Genomic DNA, 20765 nt, shown 5'->3' on the forward strand with positions numbered 1-20765 from the left:
AGGTAAGTTATACAATGAATATTTTTGAGGGAACATCCGTGGACTCAAGTGTTTACCTGTGTTGATTTTTCCAGAAAACACAACCTAAAGTAGAGGAGGAGGAAGAGGAGGAGGTTAGAAAGCAGCCAGACCCTCTTCACCAGCTCATTTTGCATTTCAGTCACAACGCTTTGACTGAATGCAGGTAAATACTCACACACCTGGCTGCTGGGCACCAGCATGCCTCTCGCCTGCCTTGCCACTAATGAAGACTTACATTAATGTAAATTATTGGCATATTTTTGTGATGGAAAATGGAGCTAATCAATTTAGTACACTGTGCTGCTTTTTTATGAAATCATATTGCAATGACTAGCTATTATAACAGCAACCTACTGTAGAAGGGTTAATCACCGCACATTTTTTTCTTTTTTTTTTTAAGTTCTTTGGAAGACGACCCTTTGTATATTGCCTATGCAGGCATGATGGCAAAGGTAGTTAATTTTCTCATTTGCTTCTAACTCAAACATATCCTGTTCAGCAGAATTTTGCCATTTTTACTTAAACATTTTCTCTTCCAGAGTTGTGCTGAAAGTGAAGAGGAGGAAGAGGAAGGAAAAGAGAAAACATTTGAGGTGATGTTGACCTTTCAGGAATTCTATTCTGCTGTTGCTTTAGTTTGATTAAAACTTATTTTGTGTTACAGGAAAAGGAAATGGAGAAACAAAAAATGTTGTACCAGCAAGCCAGGCTGCATGACCGTGGAGCTGCAGAGATGGTGCTCCAAATGATCGGTGCCAGCAAAGGTTGTCATGTGTACCTGTTCATCTTGATAAAGTTTCCACCATTGCTTTACTAATGACTGTATAAATTGTGAATTCGATTAGGTCGACTCGATGCTATGGTGACATTCACCCTAAAACTGGGCATCTCTATTCTTAATGGTGGAAATATACTGGTCCAGCAGGTATTTTTGCAACTCTTGTTCATTTTTAATTTCGTTTACAGCAACTGTTTACTGTCATTAACTGAAATTATATCGTGATGCAGAAAATGCTTGACTACCTGAAGGAAAAAAGAGATGTTGGCTTTTTCAAAAGTTTATCTGGACTAATGATGTCTTGCAGGTAAATTCATTATATAAGATTACTTAAATAAGAGTGTTCTCATGTATATGTACAAAGAAAAAAAAGCCTATGTTCAATCTATTTACAGTGTCTTGGACTTGAATGCCTTTGAGAGGCAAAACAAAGCTGAAGGTTTGGGAATGGTTACTGAAGAAGGATCAAGTAAGTTGGGAGAAAATGTCTGTAAGAGATAACTACTTTTCTCATCATTGAGTCCCTAATCATGTTAACACTATGGCGGTTATATATATTTTACCAGTATTGATCTGTGTACCTGACAACAGTGTATCAAAAATAGTCTTGGATTTTAGACCTAGTACAGAATCCTGTTGTTCTTAAAACAATAAAAACTGGCCTCAAGACACTTGTTGCACCTTTTGCTTGACAAAACTTAACCCTTAAGTGGTTGCATGTAAGGGTTGGGTCATGTCCTAATACATTCATCATGCAGGTAAACCTGTGCTACTGTATGTCTAAGTCCTGTCCAGAGCTTGTCTATCAATTAAATCATGAGTTACAAAAAAAACCAACACATTTTAATCCGAGGTCAATGTTTAATTGAATGGGTTACATACAGTATATGGAATTTTGAATTTTTCATGCATATCCCAGCTCATCCCCACCTCATAAAGCCAGGCATAAGTGATGGTGATTGTTCTAAATGCCTGCCAAGTAGGCAGATTGTGTTTAATACTCGTAACACACGTTCTCGTGCATGTTAATGTCGCAAATCACTGTATGTTGAGATTTCTATAGCTATCTCTCCTCCTACTTCTTCTGATCGAATATCAATGTATTCTCCTTAGCTTATGTCTGCTTTTGTTTGTTTTCCTCTGATCACGTTTTATATGTCATCGGTCGCAGTCAACGTGAGTGAGCGGGGTAAATACACGGTTTAGATTCTACTCATTTTCTGCAATGCTGACAGCTTGCTCACTCCCTAGTCAACTCTTTTTATTTGTCCCTGTTTCCATCTCTTTCGCCCGTCCTTCTTCTTCTTCTTCTTCTTTACCCTGAATGCAATAGATTCACCTTTGTTGCCCCCTTAACTGAAAGGAACCATGCATGCTTGTATGACATCTAGATTGTTGAGTCTATGGTCAGATGACCCGAACTGACTCAAATTTCTCCTGTTATTTTACAAGACATCTCATAACGTCTCAAAGACCTCGACATTTTCCTTTATTTAAATGCTAACACTCAGAGCACACAAAACTTTGTTTGAAAATATCAACAAAGCTTTGTTTTCAATAAACCACATAGCTTTGTTCAGTTCCTGTTTTCAAATGTATTTTTTTCTGAAATGATGTACTAAAAGTCGTTTTGATGCCATTTGTTGGCTAGACAACCGCTTTATGAAGACATGAAAGCTCTGCTAGCTCCACTGCCTGTACTAACATTAAAATGATTTGACTCTGACCTTGCTATCTCAGAAAAGGGACGGATAAATAAATTTCATGCCCACAGGTTCCAAGGTTCTGCAGAATGATGAGTTCACTAAAGATCTCTTTAGGTTTCTGCAGCTACTGTGTGAGGGCCACAACAATGGTATGTCTTTTCACTGGATATCTTTCTCACAACTTAACTTCTGTATTTGAACAACTTGTTTTGTCTGTTCAGTGATGTGAACTTTGAACCAGATTTTTGCCCTGATTGTGGTATGTGTTGTAGATTTTCAGAACTTCCTGAGGACTCAGACAGGAAATACAACAACAGTTAACATCATTATTAGCACTGTAGACTACCTCCTCAGACTCCAGGTATGATACTTCTTCAGAAACTTTCATCTTCATTCAAGCCTGTCATGGTATGGTTCTTTAAACATCTATTGTTCTTTTATTAGGAATCAATCAGTGATTTCTACTGGTATTATTCTGGTAAGGATGTGATTGATGAAGCTGGGCAGAGGAACTTCTCCAAAGCACTTGCAGTGGCTAAACAGGTCTTCAACTCCTTAACTGAGTATATTCAGGTGAAATACTGAACACCACGAGAAGCACTCGACCCTCCAAATATGGTGAATTATATGAATGCAAGCCAGACATTTCTGATCTTCCCCGACTGTCTTTTTTTCTGTGCATCTGTAATGGTTGCTCTAGGGCCCATGTATTGGGAACCAGCAGAGTCTGGCTCACAGCCGACTTTGGGATGCAGTTGTTGGGTTTCTGCATGTTTTTGCAAACATGCAGATGAAGTTATCCCAAGTAAGTACATCTAAATTCCACTGATGAATCTCTGAATTTTGAAAATGCACATTGAGCCCCCACACTATATAGCCACCTTCATTTTTTGATATTATGTATATAACACATGTTTAACCGCATATGAATTGCCAAATTGAGCCTCTGTGTATAAAATTTAAGGTTGGATTACAAATGATTAAAAACATGCTTTTACATAATGCATCACTAATGACAGGGTAGTAACATCAAATTAACACAGAATATACTCTTTTGGACTTTGGCAATAGCGATTCTGCTTTGTTATGAATATTACCTGTGATTTGTCTGTCATAATACTCAGTTGGAGCACACTTTTCATTGCAGAATCAATCTTGTCAACGTTGTCCACCACTAGAGGTCTCTCCATGCCTAACAATATTCCTTCATCCATACACTCAGATGCATCACTACTCAATTAATGGTATTGTATAATTGTGTGATATCCATGGTATTGTCACCATGCACAATAAGCCAGCAGCCACCTAAAACCTATCACAGGTTCATCAGAAATAGATGTTACCAACTGTAAAGACCAGGATGTGCTGGAGCCACCCGGAGGGGTTTGAATTGAGTACCTCAAAGGGTAACGCGGATTTATGGAATGCTAAATAAAGGCTCAGTTGAGACCCCAAATGAGTCAGAGTGACCCAGCCATATGTTCTCAGGCTGAGAAACTACACTGACCCTGGTGGTGATGGATGGCTATATCTGCTGTCCTAGCGGGGCTGTTGCCAAACCCCATCTGAGGCAGCTTATTGTTTGCAGCTTTGTATATGGGAGAGTATCCTTACAGGGATGCCACTTGTAGGTTTTGTGATTTAGTGTATTGTAAGTCTCAAGGTTTCCCTTTTCGTCCGTCGGCTAACAGGATTCAAGTCAGATTGAATTGTTGAAGGAGCTGCTGGACCTTCAGAAGGACATGATCGTCATGATGCTCTCTCTTCTTGAAGGTAGTTTCTTATCACTCACCATGGACATTGTTTCTTTTATGACTTTTACCATGCAGACACTATCATTTGAAATTCAGCACGCATATTCAATAGCAGGACTGTCATTTTGTTGCCCACATATGTTTTTTCTTGATAAATTTGGTTTTGTCACATTCTTCTCCACTTCCCAGGCAATGTTGTCAATGGTACAATTGGAAAACAGATGGTGGACACTTTGGTGGAATCTTCTAGCAACGTCGAAATGATCCTCAAATTTTTTGACATGTTTCTGAAGTTGAAGGACCTGACCACCTCGGACAGCTTCAAAGTCTATGACCCTGAGAGCAAAGGTTTCATTTCAAAGAAGGATTTCCAGAAGTCCATGGAGAACCAGAAACAGTATTCTCAGTCTGAGATTGAGTTTCTTCTCTCTTGTGCTGAGGCTGATGAGAACGACATGTTCAACTACGAGCAGTTTGTGGAGAGATTTCATGAACCTGCAAAGGACATTGGCTTCAATGTAGCTGTGTTGTTAACCAATCTGTCAGAGCACATGCCTCATGATGCCCGGCTCTCCACTTTCCTTGACCTAGCCGAGAGCGTGCTGAGCTACTTTGAACCTTTTCTGGGTCGTATTGAGATCATGGGCGGAGCCAAGCGTATTGAAAGAGTCTACTTTGAGATCAGCGAATCCAGTCGCACCCAGTGGGAGAAACCTCAAGTCAAAGAATCAAAGCGACAGTTCATCTTTGACGTTGTGAACGAGGGCGGTGAAAGTGAAAAGATGGAACTGTTTGTCAACTTCTGCGAGGATACCATCTTCGAGATGCAACTGGCATCTCAAATTTCTGAGCCGGACCCGGTCGAACGTCCGGAAGAAGAGGAAGATGATGACCAGAGTGAGTTGGAGAAACAAGAGGAGGAAGAAGAGGAAACCATGTTGCTGGAATCATCATCAGCTTTTACAATTGCCTGCATTTCCATGAGAAAGAGCATCTGCAGCTTCCGCCAGCTACTCACTCTTAAGAGCATGAGGCGGCAGTACAAGAAATTCCGAAAGATGAATATCAGAGAGTTAGTCCACGGCTTCTACTCTTTCTTCTGGTTGATCATCACGAGCCTGTTCTACTTTTTCTACAGCCTGGTTTGGGGCTTCTTCCATATCTTATGGACAACCATGTTTGGGGGGGGGTTTGTTGAAGGGGCTAAGAATATGAAGGTGACTGACATTTTGGGAAACATGCCCGATCCAACACAGTTCGGGATCCATGGTGACGTGCTGGAGACAGAGAAGATGGAGGCGAATGAAGCAGGGGTGTTGGCTGAGATGGGGCAGATGGCACAGGGGGAGGCAGTGGAAGCTGACCTCATGGCTGAGTTGCTCAACATACAACCTAAGAAGGAGGGAAAGCATGGGACCGAGCCTGGTTTGGGGGATGTGTCGGAGGTGGTGGTGGGTGATGCTCCATCCATAGCTAGTGCTGTCAAACAGAAGAAGGCACAGGTAAGTACTCATGTTAGTTAATTACATTTTTATAACTAATTAAGTCGGACTAATTGAGACCCACCCATTAAGTGATGGTGAACACTATCACCCCATTGTCGTAGATGGCCGCAAAGAAGAGAGCTACAAGTGGAGACTACAAATCTGATTCAGAGAAAGGAGAGTGAGTGATATAATTTTTTAAAACATAGGGACTGAAATAGATGTGGTTTTGGAGATGCATAGGGTGATTTTCTGTATGTATATATCACATAGTATTCCTATTAGCTTTTGAACTGCAATAAGCCCAGAGTCTGGGTCATATGATCTGTTTTTTATGACTAGCAGAGCAGAGCACTGAGCAGACAGGACACATGCTTTTTTTTGTCATTGCAGTTCAGATGACGGTGAGAAGAAGGATCATGACAAGGCAAGAGATGAAGCCCCCCAAGAGCTCTTGGTGGAGGAGAAGAAAGCCCCAAAGAAGAGGCTCGGACAGAAAAAAGAGCCCCCAGAGGCCTTCATGGCCAGCTTCTTTGCTGGCTTTGAAATCTACCAGACGAAGATGCTGGTCAGATTTTTCTTTTCCATATTTACCTGTTTAAAAGACAGGGCATACAACAAATGAAATAATAATGTGATATTCTTGTCGAAATCTCCTTGTCTTGGCAACTGGACTTGAATTTCTTCTCTTGAAAACGTTTCACCCCCTCATCTGAGATGCTTCTTCAGTTCTAATGACCTATGGAGAGTTTCCGAATGTAACTGCCAGGGTTTTGGTCGGGTCTAGATTATAGTGGCTTGATCTGCAGAAACTAAGTGTAAGGGGAGTTGCACCGCTAGTGGGAGTATTATTCGTTGGAACAAAAGAGCAATTTACCTGGATTAGAATGTGAAAAGGTAAAGCGAGACAAAAAGGTGAAACCAGTTGGATCACACGAACTGAGGCTTATGTTGTCATTGCTGGGGACTTGTTCTGGTTCTTTCCTCGTTGTCTGACGGGTGAAGACGGGCCTGGTCTGTGTGCACAAATCAGTCTTGGTTTTGATCCCAGTACGGTGTTGTACGTTAGTGAAAGATTGTGTCTGAGGCCCCGTCCTCTGCTCAGAGGGGTTTTTTCTGTTTTGACAAAGATGGCCTCTTTGACTCCTCTCTTCAACCAGCTGTCTTCTCTGGCCAGATACGGTCATTGCTGTCTTCAAATGCCCGGCCATTCTATTCGGAAAATATTCGGATATTCGGAAACTCTCCATAGGTCATTAGAACTGAAGAAGCCTCTTGGATATGGGGTGAAACATCTTCAAGAGAAGAATTTCAAGTCCACTTGCCAAGACAAGAAGATTTTGACAAGGACTCACCATGACCTAGACGACCGAGAACCTCCAGAGACATAATTTGATATCGTTTTTGTTTTTTTACATTTTTTCAACAGAACTACCTGGCAAGAAACTTCTACAACCTACGATTCCTGGCACTTTTTGTTGCTTTTGCAATCAACTTTATTCTTCTTTTCTACAAAGTGAGGGTATAGTTTGTTAAGTATCATGTTATACGAGAGTCTTCAACAACACAATACATTACACGTAGGCGAAATGCATAAAGTTAAAACAGAACAAACAAGGGCAGAATACAAAAAATTACAACTATATTACTCTTTGTCAGGTGACTGGTGATTACTCAGGCGATGAGGACCCATGGAACGGTCGAGGTAGAGCTGGGGAGGAGGAAGACGAAGGAGCTCTTGAGTACTTTGTGCTGCAGGAGAGCACAGGTTACATGGCACCGACTCTCCGCTGTCTGGCAATATTACACACAATCATATCTTTCTTATGTGTGGTGGGATACTACTATCTGAAGGTACAGTAACACTGTCTGATGTAGAACAGAAAAAGACTCATTATAACTGCAAAGTTTCAATATTTGGTAGATGTGCTAGTTAAAAGGTGCAATGGTTAATAACTTGATAATGGGGATCTTTACTCGTGGGAACAGATTTAAACACATTTTAGATGTTTTTGGTTATGTTTTTTTACCCACACAACAAATATGAATTCACTAGATATATTTAGATTAATCTTTATACTTTTCTTCTGCGTCCAAGGTTCCTCTGGTAGTGTTCAAGCGGGAGAAAGAGATTGCAAGAAAGCTCGAGTTTGCTGGCCTTTACATCACAGAGCAGCCATCAGATGACGATATCAAAGGGCAGTGGGACAGATTGGTCATTAATACACCGTATGTCTAACCCATTTATTCACCACTCCCACTATTTTATAATTTCAAGGTCAGTTCTAACTTGTTTTTACTGTATTTCGGTCAGATCCTTCCCAAACAACTACTGGGATAAATTTGTCAAGCGTAAAGTAAGTCAATTATTTATCTCCATTGATCCAAAAATAATGATATATTTTGTATACAATGGGCAATTTGAGATTGCTACATGTCAACTGCTGCGCTTTTATCATCTTTATGTGTTTTGATTTTAGGTGATCAAAAAGTATGGAGACCTGTATGGAGCAGAAAGGATAGCAGAGCTGCTGGGGCTTGACAAAAGCGCTCTGGATTTTAATCCCACTGAGGAAACAGTCAACAAGGAGGCTTCACTGCTGTCGTGGTGAGACATTTGACTGATCAAAATAGCATGCGGCACTAGCAGAGGTGAAGTGTAAAAAAGCAACCTCCTATCAACCATTATCCTTTTGACAGGCTGAGCTCAATCGATACAATGTACCACGTATGGAAAATGGGGGTGGTGTTCACAGACAACGTAAGTTTTAAGTTTGTTTTTGATGAATTAATAGCTTTGTAGAGGAGTGGATGGTTGAAACAACCTCCGCTTTTCTTTTTTTCCAGTCATTCCTGTATCTTGTGTGGTACACAACCATGTCCATTCTTGGCCATTACAACAACTTCTTCTTTGCTGCCCATTTGTTGGACATTGCCATGGGTTTCAAAACACTCCGCACCATCCTGTCTTCTGTCACGCACAACGGCAAACAGGTGAGTGGAGAACATGCAAATTTACATCAAATCAGCAAAAGGTCACAACAGGTTATAGGTTTTAGCCACCATGGCCTCGCCCAGTTGTTTGATGAATTTGAGATTTCAGCCGTTTGTGTGTTTGGCACCGAAGCCCTAAGTCTAGTTAGTAAGACTAAAAAGTCATATTTATTGGTCATGTTATCGCTGTACATAAGTAGGTTCAGGATTAAGACATTCCAGCTTTAAGGTTACCTATGGAGGCTTTGTCAAGATGACACAAAGTCAATTACATATCCTCTATACTTCTCGCAAAGAACAACGGACAAACAAAATGTGCAAGTCATTTTCAAAATGTGATGATTTGAATAGTATTAAGTTATTTCATTTCAAATCAACAATTGTTCAACAGTCATGTGTCCTTAAAGGGGTCTTAAATCGACAACCAGTATTTTGCTTAATAATGCTCATTTACTAGATGTAATAGAGGATAGGCAAGGGGTGTGTGAAATGATATTTAAAGACTGCCTCAGTTTGTATGCACGATGCATTTAAAAAAGAGTTATAAGTCAAAATAGGTTTTGTCATATTCAAAGAGAGATACCGGTTGATGTGCCTAACTTCCCGTGACTGCGATATTTGTTTATTAATTTCAACAAAACCTTTGACATCCCCTATATGCTTGCCTACATTGATTTTCTGTGTCTTACTATTTCATCAATTCGTCAATTTTTTCATCAATAATGGTGCACAGAGGACTGTAGTTCATTCACAAACTACTGTGCACATACATGTAGATGACCCCTGTCCACACTGACTCCTCTGACATAAGACAATATAATGTAAGAATGTATAATATAGGATCAATCAGTCATGGTGTCAGGATGTATGAAGATCCCTATTGCCGCTCTCGGTCTTAGAGCAGGGATGGGCAAACTTTTTGGCTCAGGGGCCGCATTGACTTTTAAAATTTGACAGACGGGCAGGGTCAGCACAAGATATGATACAGGTGATAAAAAAAACGCATTTGTTAACAGTACATATCAGACTCGTCTGACGTTTGTCTGAACATTGTCTGACATTTGCTTTGAAAATAAAACTAGCTTGGTTTTGAAGCCTCTGACATTTGCTTGGATTTCATGCACAAACTGCAAACCGTCCAGCTCATTCATGTGTGTCAGTGTGTCCACAGTAAAGGCTAAATCAAAAAGGCCAATTTGTGTCATTCAGCTAAAGGAAAATTCTCAAGTAGCTCCAAAAATGAAATAATCTCGTGTTTGAGCTCTCACATTCAATGATCTAATCATTCAATCATTCACATCAAGTATGAATTCTCTACTAATCTTTGGCGGGACGGATTGAAAAGACCAACGGGCTGGATGTGGCCCGCGGGCCGTAGTTTGGCCACCCCTGGCTTAGAGTTAACTTCCATTACAAAATTACTTCCGATCAAAATGTTCACTGGCGTGGCAATTGCTTGCTGGGCCTCTTTTTTGCACATGAAGAAAACTAGGGTCCCATGGTCATTTTGCGATGATGCTGAGGGAAAATTGTTTTTCTACACAGCTGGTATTGACAGTGGGGCTGCTGGCAGTCGTGGTCTATCTCTACACAGTGGTGGCCTTCAACTTTTTCAGAAAGTTCTACAACAAGAGTGAGGATGATGATGAGCCAGACATGAAGTGCGATGACATGATGACCGTGAGGACAATTATCATGTGTTTTTAATCATTAGCAAGAGATTCCCGATACTAGGGCAGAACAATAACAGGCACGATTAATACAGCAATATTCGAAGGGCCTTTTTCAGAACTTGCTTAAAAAAATTGTTGTCAGATACACAGCAAACATATGAATTGCTCATCAATTATGTTGAATAGATGATTCCAAATTCTCATGAAAGTTTTGCATACACTGTTCAGCTGTGACATCTCCCATAGCATCACTGATTGGCCCTCAGTCTTGTAACTGCTCAACCATTTGGTTCAAATGTGTGGGTAATTTCTTAGTTATTGTTTTCTCCATTTTCTTATTCCTGAATCAGACAATGCTCAGTTTCATTACTGTTTTGTGTCTAGATATTCAGTAGTCATTCACTTTTTGTTAGAAAATTAAAAATACCGCATTACATGATATCACAGCTTGGCAACGGTTGATGTACATAACCATATAGACTGTAGCAGTGATCCTCTTGCTTTCATCCACAGTGCTACCTATTCCATATGTATGTCGGGGTGAGAGCAGGAGGAGGAATTGGTGATGAAATAGAAGACCCAGCTGGTGACCCTTACGAGCTCTATCGTATCCTCTTTGACATTACCTTCTTCTTCTTTGTCATCGTCATCCTCTTGGCCATCATCCAGGGTAAGCTCCAGCATAACCGGACGAGCTTTTTCACCACACCAAGAGACTTTGAAAAGAAAATAACCCAGTTTCTATTTAAAACTTCAGGGATTCCCCCACAGTTTTCAAAGGAGATGATTCAAACTTATGTACATATTATTTAGGATCAAGAAAACAGTAGAGCAGTGACGTGCAGTCAGTCGAGGCAGGGGGAGGCCGGGCCTCACCTGTCACGGAAAGAAAAAAAATGCAAAATGAAAAAATAAATTAAACGGTTATATTTATTCAGTTTTTTTTTACTATAAAGTTATTTTCCACGTGGCTTCATCATTTTTAGTTGTTTTTTTTTTAAATCGCCAAAAAAATTCACATTTACTGTTCAAATATAAGGCAGAGACGTGGGGTGATGACATCAGTGCCTCACCAGCCATGAACGTAACTGCAGTCGAGGTATCTGATGTACTTACACCGGCTTCTTCATGGTTGCAGGCTTGATCATTGATGCATTTGGAGAACTGAGAGACCAGCAAGAACAAGTCAAAGAGGACATGGAGGTGGGATTTGAGTTCACTCATACTTGCCAACCTAAGAGTTAGGTTGGTTTTTAGGGCCCTTTGTCATATGTACGACATATCAGAAGCAGATCAGAAATAATTTAATGATCCCAAAAAAAAATTATGGGTGCATTGATTATGGGTGCATTGAAAACAGTTTTTACTAAAAAATGGACATTATAATTCTGCTTTTAAAACTGTGTTGACCTTGATTTTACATTTACATTTTCTTATACCCATTTTTGGAACAATCAGGCCAGAAGGCATATTTAGTGTCCCATATTTCTAAAATCAATTGAATGTTCCTGCCATCAACACCCTCTTGCTTCATCACACCCAGTACAATTTTTCACCTCGAAGTCCACAAGAGGCTATGATTGGATATATACAAAGCAAATCAAAACAGAATAATTCAACTAATCCTTGTCTAGGTGACTGGAGCTGCAGAGTTGTGAACCATAGCTTAAGATCCACATTTACAGACAGAATTACGGGACAGTCTGACTGAAAATGAAAGGTACTTTGCAGTAAACTGTAGATTTAGATTTAAATGTAACCTTGACTGGAAATTTTCAGTTGAATAGTGAGTTGTTGGTTTTGTATGTTTAACAAGATAAAGGATCACAATTCGGTGTAAAAAAATGGCTGTTCTTAAATAAAAGCCCCCCCCCCCATTGCATTTTATTTCATCCCAGGTAGGAGGCTGTGTTTTCTATTCCATCTATTTCTACTTTGTAGAAATTGGACCTAAACAGAAAAAAAAAATTAATCAGCAGTAGTTATTGTGTCACAGCTGTCACAGCACAGGTTCATCTTGCTCCTGTTGTGTTTATTACATTTTAAGGATTCCAACTTCACTGCAGCAGCCATCATGACATTTAAGCCCTCATTCCCTAGATGTGAGAATAGCACATGTGCTATCACTCTGTCATAAACACCTGTAGGTTCTGCAGTTTTCTGGTAAAAAATACATTGAAATAAGGAAACACCAAATTAGCTTGAGAGCATAGTAGCATTTGAGCCAAGATTCTTGTTCTTATTATTTTTGTAAGTACCTAACCAGCTCCGTACAACTGCACAGGCAATGATCAACATCCTTCTGTTTCACAAATGTATAATCAGTGTCCGAACTTCCCCATCACTAACAGCTGGATCACATAAAAAAATATCATGTTAATTTATCCATGAGGAAAGAAATGAATCTATTTCTTTCCTGATGAAGTGTTCATTTCCAAACCAGCAACCAATTATTTTTCATTGTATTCCTCATATTATCAAGTCTTTTATATCTTTACTTTGGGGTGTTTTTTTCAGTGGTTTTTTTTTTAATCAGATTCAGCAGGTCTGCTCTACTATACCCAATTCTCTCTTTATCCTTAGACCAAATGTTTTATTTGTGGGATCGGAAATGACTACTTTGACACAACTCCTCACGGCTTTGAGACTCACACCCTTCAGGAGCACAATTTGGCAAACTACCTGTGAGTAGCCAGCACCTACAATTATTTTTTGAGATGTTTTTCCACTGGACTTTCTGGTTTAAGGATTTTCCCTGCCCGATTATTGCCTTTTCTCTATAATTCAACCCCACGACTTACAGCTTCATCACACTACCAATATATTTGTGCTGAAGGCACTAATAGCCTCAGTCATCCAGAACACAGATGTTCTTTTCATTTGTTTTTCCTCGGCACTCCAATTTTATCTAGTGTTTCTGTGGAAAAGCCCCGTGATGATGGATACTCTCAGTCCATTGGTGGTCATTCTCAGCTAGCCAAAGGACATTAGAGCAACCTCATTATCTTGCTTCATCACTATTTCTTTCCATAAACTTTATTAGAAAATAGGTTTGTGATAGTTCGCTGTCATATAGTATTGATCATGAAATGGCTTACTGTGATGCCCATGGAGATACAGTGGCTCATCATTGCCATTTTCACTTGATTTGGGAAACAATAAGTAACTCTGTGATTAAAAGGGGATATGGTTGCTATGATGAGTCCCAGAAATCAATAAGGAGGTTATGGCGATCAAAAAGTTTTTTCAGCAAAGTTTTCCCCAATCCATTGTTTTAGCGGTGATAAAGGTATTAATGCTCTGTTTGTTGTGACATTTTTTCATTCTGTCTCATTGGCTTGGCTTTGTTTGAAGGTTTTTCCTGATGTATCTTATCAACAAGGACGAGACAGAGCATACTGGGCAGGTATAGTATAAATATTCATTAATGGCCTTTCTCTGAAGAATTAAAAACACTACCACAATTATCAGGTTGTCACAGAGATGTTGTGGCTGCCTTGACACATAAAAACATGAACAATTGATATGGAGATATTTTTTTATTTGATTTCAATTAATGTCTGTTAATTAATCCACAGACTTGGATTTATGGCACAAAAAAAAGTATTATTCATTGTGCTGTCATTTGTCATCTCATTTGTCATCTGCATGAATCACTCAAACTATCTCTTCTGTCCTTAATGAGGAAGTCAGATGAGATTATAAACAATTTAATTGGATGGATGATGATGTAGACATGGCTCTTTAGAGCAGTGGTCCCCAACCTTTTTATCACCACGGTACGGTCAACGCCTGACAATTTTACTGCGGACCAGGGGGGTACACGTAGATTGTTTATATTGCAAATATAATAATAAATGTGAATCCACTGTGTTTTCTTTATTAGTAGCTTCCTCGTAACATTTCGCCAACAACATATCATGAGTATAACATCAGAGTCTCTGTTCATCCTGCCTGCCCCCCTAAATACATGATGAAAAAATACACGTGGAAAAATAAGTAACGAATAAGGACCAGCAATCATTAGAGAGCCGGTCGGCACATATTATGCAGAGCGGGCTTGGTCTGTGGGAATCACCTGTTGCTATAAATCCATATTTTTAAGTGTTAAAAGCTTTCTTTTATTGGAAGTTGAAGGCTCTTTCTCTATCTCTCCACTGGGCCTTTTGGCTGTAGTAATTATGATAGGCCTGAAACTGTAAAAATTATTCCAAGAAGATATTAGATTATAATCTAAAGAGGGCATTTCCTACCTTTCACAACTTGAGACAAAGGATGCCCAATGATATGCCAACCCAGTCTCAACCTGTATTTTTGGTCAGATCACATAATTTTCTGAAAGCCATACCATTCCCACATATCATGTGTGAATGGGAATGGAATTATTCATCACTCTGTGTACAAGCAAACCACTTCTGCAATGTCTTCACGTGTCAAAGACCAATGTTAACTTTAGTTTTTTTTGAGTTATTTGTTATTTGATATGAATTTTGATATACTATCATGCTCCTTCTCTATTGAGAGAAGTATCAAGAGACTTGCTTTTGATTCCAAAAACTAACTTAGCCATCATTATCCTACAAGTTCATCCCTAAAGCTTCAAAAATGTGTCATCACTTTATAATATTTCTGGTTCCTCACACATCTGCATCCAGGAGTCCTACGTGTGGAAGATGTACCAAGAGCGATGCTGGGATTTCTTCCCAGCCGGTGACTGCTTCCGTAAACAGTATGAGGATCAGCTTGGGTAAAGTGGATTTATCATCTTTACCCCCATCCAGTGGGCCGCTGGACTATGTAGTCCTAAAAGGTTGCTGGAAAGAAACTCGACTCAGTCACCCCACCATTGCTCGACCGGCAGACAAGTGTCAGGAGTGGCAAGGTGAAACGTAGCTGATTTTTTTGTTTCATTTTTTTTTTTAATCTCAGAACTCGAGCCGATCCCCATGTTGCCAGATGTATCCTTGCCACCGACTGTACAGTGTCAGTATTTGAGGAAATTACCTGTAATTTACCCAGACATCTACTTAAATTTAACTTATGGGACTTTTTGACTGCGTTGCCTTTTACTCCACATAACCCTAAATCATTGCACAATTTTTTGTCTTTTTGAGAAACACTGGGTTGTGTGGGGTGAGGGTAACAATATCTCAGTCATATATGCACAAGACTCCAACTTAAATATTTGAGAATGTTGAACTTGAGACTTAATGCCAAAAGAAAAGTGGAGGAGTTCAGTCAATTAACAGTGCATAATAGGTTATTTAAATGTTTTAATGTTGATGAAGAGGCAAAAAGTTTTATGTTATATTAAAAAAAGCGTATTTTTTTCATGAAGTGCCTTATAGTACTTAATCTACATTACAATGAAGCTATGCAAAACCTTTTTGTTTTTTTCTTTTATTTTACAAGATAAGCTGTTCTGATAATTAATTTATGACTATGGAATTTTCATTTAAACATGGGAGAACAATATTTGTTTTAATTTTATTTTATTTATCTATGTAATTATTAGTTTATTTTTGTTGCTGAATGCAGCATCACTGCAACTGATCAAGGTGCACAGTGTATAAATAACATGACAAAATTTACTGATCCCCTCAGACAAGAACAAATATCAAATCGCTATTGTATGACCCTTTGTATGTAGTAGCTTTGCGGATTTGTGCATTTCTTTTGATGAAACAAAAATAAAGAGAAATTAATGCAAAATGCTTGTCTTATAGTTTTCCTTTCAGTGGTCAGTGCCTCTGTGAACTTTGTGATAAGTGTTTGCTTTTACTTTTTGCTGACCAAAAACCTCAAATCCATCATATTTGAACCTTGGTGTAATGTTTGTATTTTTCACTTTTTTTCAATGATGTAGCAATAAGCAGGGGCTTGGTAAAGGTCGGGCACAGGCTTGTCAGAAAGGTGCGATGGGACATACGGAATACGGACATGAGCCACTGAACAAAGCAATGTTGGTTTTCTGGCCAGAGAAGACAGATGGTTCAAAAGAGGAGTCAAAGAAACCATCTTTGACAAAACAGAAAAAAAGATCTTTATCAGAGGATGGTCCTCAGACACAACCTTTCACAAACTTATAAATGCCATACTGGGATCAATACACAGAGGAATTTGCACACAAGGACCAGGCCCATCTGCACCCTCCAAAAAAATCAGGAAAGATTCACCACCAGAACCAGCCCTCGGTTCACATGAACCGAGCACATTCACATTAACACTTCCACTGCTGAAATCGAAACCTTTGGCATTTTAAAACCACCAAGCTCTGTAAAAGACAGGACTTAAGGATAAACCTGTTTGTTCGGTTACTTTACTTATTTGTTGAAACTCTTGTTTTTCTCATCTGAGACTAAATTATTTATTTTTTTAAATAATAATTAATTATTTACCTGGACAACAGATAAAAGATGAGCGTTATATAAGAGTTAAATAATTATATATCTATCACTTAATCCTCATAAGAATACTGAGACAGAGTCTTATGGAGCCTCATTATGTGAACTCATGTTTCCTATTCTTATGGCATCCTTGATACTTCTGTTATAATTCATTCATTCATTCATTATAAGTCATTTAAACCTTGTGGGAAAATTTTAGCGTCACGGCAAAAACTGTTTGCCGTGACAATAAAGCCATAGAGCTTCTATGCATTTCGGTTCGTTTCCAGCAGCAGGAAGGAACCATGATATCACCTCTTGTCCAGGGGACTGCAGGTGAATGTCCAACCAGTCAGAGGCTAAGAGCCGCAGTTTTTACTATGTCACTTCAAAGAGCCATATCATACACATGAGCACACATGAACTGCCCCAATTCCTTCCTCTTGCTCTCTCTTACATACAGAGACCTCTGATCTGCCAGATTTACTGTAAATGGCACACATCAACATGATAATGACAAAAAGTCCCACAGACCTAACACCATAGGCCAGTCTTTTTCCTAAGTTCTATGTTCAGTTCATGTCTACAAACAAAAATATAATAATTTACTATTGCATTGTTTTTCTCTTTTCATGCACGGACTTCTGGCATTCTTTGACCTCAACAATCCATTTCTAATCTGACTGCAACTATGCTGTCTCCACAATTCCACAATCTCACAACCCTACCCCATTCATTACCTCAGCCATTCAGTTCATGTTTGCTTATCTTTGTTTGTCCCAGCCCACACACATCCAACTATTTTTGTTTATTTATTGTATTAATTGCTATTTCTTTTTGTCGCTCTATTCATATTGCTGTTTAGTTTTACTTGGGTATTTTTCACCCTCACTGTTCCTTGATGTTGCCCATTGTCATCCCTAATATTGTTGTTGTCTGCTGTCTGTTTATCTGCTGTCTATTTATTCCTGGATTTTTTTTGTCTTGCTACTTTGTGTCTTCTGCCTTTCTATTTATATTTATGTTCATATTTATTTCCTTTTTTTGACCTTATAACTGTTACGCTGCTGTGACAAAGGAATTTCCCCTTATCTTATCTTATCTTATCTTATCTTATCTTATCTTATCTTATCTTATCTTATCTTATCTTACATGTGTGTCTGTCAGAACATATTGATGCTTTGATTTCACGATTGAGGGTAGAAAAAGAGATAGATGTATGTTGACCCAAATATTGAAGGGATCTTAAGCGCAGCCCGTTTGACATTTGGGTGCTTTTCCATTTGAACACTTTTCCAGAATTCAGTGGTACCTTCTCTCAAAACAGATTTCAGTTGGTCCTCTTCACAAAGATCAATCATCTCCAACTCAGCCGCAGCCTCATCTGCGTCCAGCGGGGGTCGCAAACAGCCCGTCTGCGGATTAAATGTCGATGAGGAACGTAATCTGTGGCCTTTTCAGTTGAAGATCACGGAACAGGGTCACAAAGTGATGGTGCAGGTTTTCAACCATTGTTGCATATTTAGATGTTTGTTTATTCAGGGTGATGCCGATGACTTGCCCACTGGCTTTAAGCAGTGGGAAAATGTGCTAAATCTCTCTTCTGTATATGCGTCTAGAACAGCTTCAATTTGTTAGCTAAGCAAACACACTTTGCGCCAGGTCAGGCAGTATTTTTGACTCACCCTGCAGGGTCACATTCAGTCTGTCCAAGTGCACAGCATGTTGACTAAAAATCCAGATCCATAATCTACTTGAGGTCTGAGATCTCAGGATTTTTCTTGTCCTTCTCTTACATGAATTGTTTCATGGGATCCAAAAGCAAAAAGAAGCGACAAAATTCCTGTCCTTTTGACAGCCACCTCACAGTGCAGTGGCAGGTCACCTGGAAGGGATTGGTACAGCTCATTGATGAGATTTTTGAATTGCCTATGGTTTAGTGCATGTGTGCGGATGTAGTTGACAATTTCCATCACAGGCTTCATGACGTCTAAATTCAATGATTCAGACATGGACTGCTCCAATTGGATGATGCAGTGGAACTTCCATAACTCAGGTAAAGTTTAGTCAGCTTTGCACAGCCCCACAAGCCATCCGTGGCTACAGTGGTTAGTTTCGATATGGCCAGATTTGCTTTTAAAAAAATACACCACATCTACGCCACAGGTTCTGTCTTTTAATGGCACAGTATAAAGGAGTTCTTCTTTGATTACACAATCTTTTGAAACAGACCGTGCAAATATCGCTAGCTGAGGCTTGTCTTGTATGACACAACACTCATCCAACCTTCTTCTTCTTCTTCTTCTTCTTCTTCTTCTTCTTCTTCTTCTTCTTCTTCTTCTTCTCCTCCTTTTGGCTTTTCCCTTCAGGGGTCACCACAAGGAATCAACCTTCTCCATCTAACCCTATTTTCTGTATCCTCTCCTCTCACAGCAGTTATCCTCATATCCTCTCTCACTATGTCCATAAATCTTCTCTTTGGTCTTCCTCAAGACCTCCTGCCTGGCAGCTCCAATTCCAGCATCCGTCTACCAATATATTCACTATCCCTCCTCTGTACATGACCGAACCATCTCAGTCTGGTTTCTCTGACCTTCTCTCCAAGGCATATACTCTCCACACACATATACTCTGTCTTGCTGCGACTGACTTTCATTCCTATACATTCCAGCACATACCTCCACCTCTCTAGATTTCTCTAGAAAGGTAAATCTCTAGATTTATCCTACTTGGTCTTAAAAATGGGCTCCATCACACTTCTGCTCTTTTTCTCAGGCATCTTCTCACTCTCTAAGATCCGGTTGAATAATCTAGCCAGAAACTATCGCTGCCTCTCCTGGACACTTCCACACCTCCACTGTCATATCAGCACTTCAGTACTAACTGCCTTTCCACTCTTCATCCTCTTCAATGCCTTCCTCACTTGACTTTTACTAATCTCTGCTACTTTTTTGCCAACCTGTATAGATCATTCTCACCCTCCTTACTATCCAACCGAGCATACAAGTCATCGTATGCCCTTTGTTTTGCCTTTGTTATGATGATGATGATGAGAGATGAGAACAACTTTATTAATCCCGAAGGAAATTGTTGTGCCAGAGTTTCAAGTAAAAACATAACAGTAATAGACAATAGTGGAAAGGAGGAAGAATAAGAAATATAAATTGTCTTAGCTGTTAGCAGTAACTACAAAGATTGAATATATATATATATATATATATATATATATATATATATATATATATATATATGAATTATACCTTTTGTTGTATCTCCCTGTACTCCTGTTGATTCTCTTCAGTCCTCTCAGTGTCCCACTTCTTCTCTGCAAACCACTTTCTCTTTATATACTCCTGCACTTCCTCATTCCACCACCAACTCTCCTATCTATTTTCCTTCCAGATGACACACCAAGTACTCTTCTACCTGTCTCCCTGATAACACTAGCTGTAGTTGTCCAATCATCTGGAAGCTCCCCTGACCACCCAGACCCTTTCTCAACTCCTCCCTGAAAACCATGCAACACTCCTCCTTTTTCAGCTTCCACCACTTTGTCCTCTGCTCTGCCTTTGTCCTCTTCATCTTCCTTGTCACCAGAGTCATCCTACAAACCACCATCCTATGCTGTCTGGCTACAGTCTCACCTACAACTACTTTGCAGTCACTGATCTCTTTCAGGTTACCTTGTTTATACAAGATGTAGTCTACCTGCGTGCTCCTACCTCTGCTCTTATAAGTTACCCTATGTTCCTGTTTTTTCTGGTAAAGGTGTTCACTACAGCCATTTCCATCCTTTTTGCAAAATCTAACACCATCTGTCCCTCTGCATTCCTATCCTGGATACCAAATCTGCCCATCACTTCTTCATCCCCTCTATTGCCTTCACCAACATGTCCATTGAAGTCTGCACCAATTACCACTCTCTCATTTCTGGGGATATTCTGCATCACTTCATTTAACTAATTCCAG

The 20765-nt window shown here is 39.5% G+C and overlaps 1 protein-coding gene across 1 annotated transcript in view; it reads left to right on the forward strand.

The window, feature by feature from the left end:
* LOC147237423 (ryanodine receptor 3) overlaps positions 1–16112 on the forward strand; it is a 107248-nt gene extending 91136 nt beyond the window's left edge. The window contains exons 77-105 of the mRNA XM_086169481.1: positions 75–184; positions 422–473; positions 561–614; positions 686–785; positions 867–946; positions 1030–1106; positions 1195–1268; positions 1971–1988; positions 2574–2654; positions 2778–2866; positions 2950–3078; positions 3206–3310; positions 4197–4278; positions 4449–5761; positions 5866–5924; positions 6137–6311; positions 7173–7259; positions 7403–7597; positions 7842–7972; positions 8058–8100; positions 8224–8351; positions 8444–8504; positions 8591–8737; positions 10283–10417; positions 10924–11080; positions 11549–11613; positions 12994–13094; positions 13765–13816; positions 15066–16112. Coding sequence (XP_086025607.1) covers positions 75–184; positions 422–473; positions 561–614; positions 686–785; positions 867–946; positions 1030–1106; positions 1195–1268; positions 1971–1988; positions 2574–2654; positions 2778–2866; positions 2950–3078; positions 3206–3310; positions 4197–4278; positions 4449–5761; positions 5866–5924; positions 6137–6311; positions 7173–7259; positions 7403–7597; positions 7842–7972; positions 8058–8100; positions 8224–8351; positions 8444–8504; positions 8591–8737; positions 10283–10417; positions 10924–11080; positions 11549–11613; positions 12994–13094; positions 13765–13816; positions 15066–15161 — 3996 coding nt within the window. The 3' untranslated portion in view covers positions 15162–16112. The remainder of the gene's footprint in view (positions 1–74; positions 185–421; positions 474–560; positions 615–685; positions 786–866; positions 947–1029; positions 1107–1194; positions 1269–1970; positions 1989–2573; positions 2655–2777; positions 2867–2949; positions 3079–3205; positions 3311–4196; positions 4279–4448; positions 5762–5865; positions 5925–6136; positions 6312–7172; positions 7260–7402; positions 7598–7841; positions 7973–8057; positions 8101–8223; positions 8352–8443; positions 8505–8590; positions 8738–10282; positions 10418–10923; positions 11081–11548; positions 11614–12993; positions 13095–13764; positions 13817–15065) is intronic.
* Positions 16113–20765: the final 4653 nt, after the last annotated feature.

Source organism: Fistularia commersonii, chromosome 1, assembly GCF_037954325.1.
Source record: "Fistularia commersonii isolate RoL2024-O1a breed Wild chromosome 1, RoL_Fcom_v1.0, whole genome shotgun sequence".
Lineage (NCBI taxonomy): Eukaryota > Metazoa > Chordata > Actinopteri > Syngnathiformes > Fistulariidae > Fistularia > Fistularia commersonii.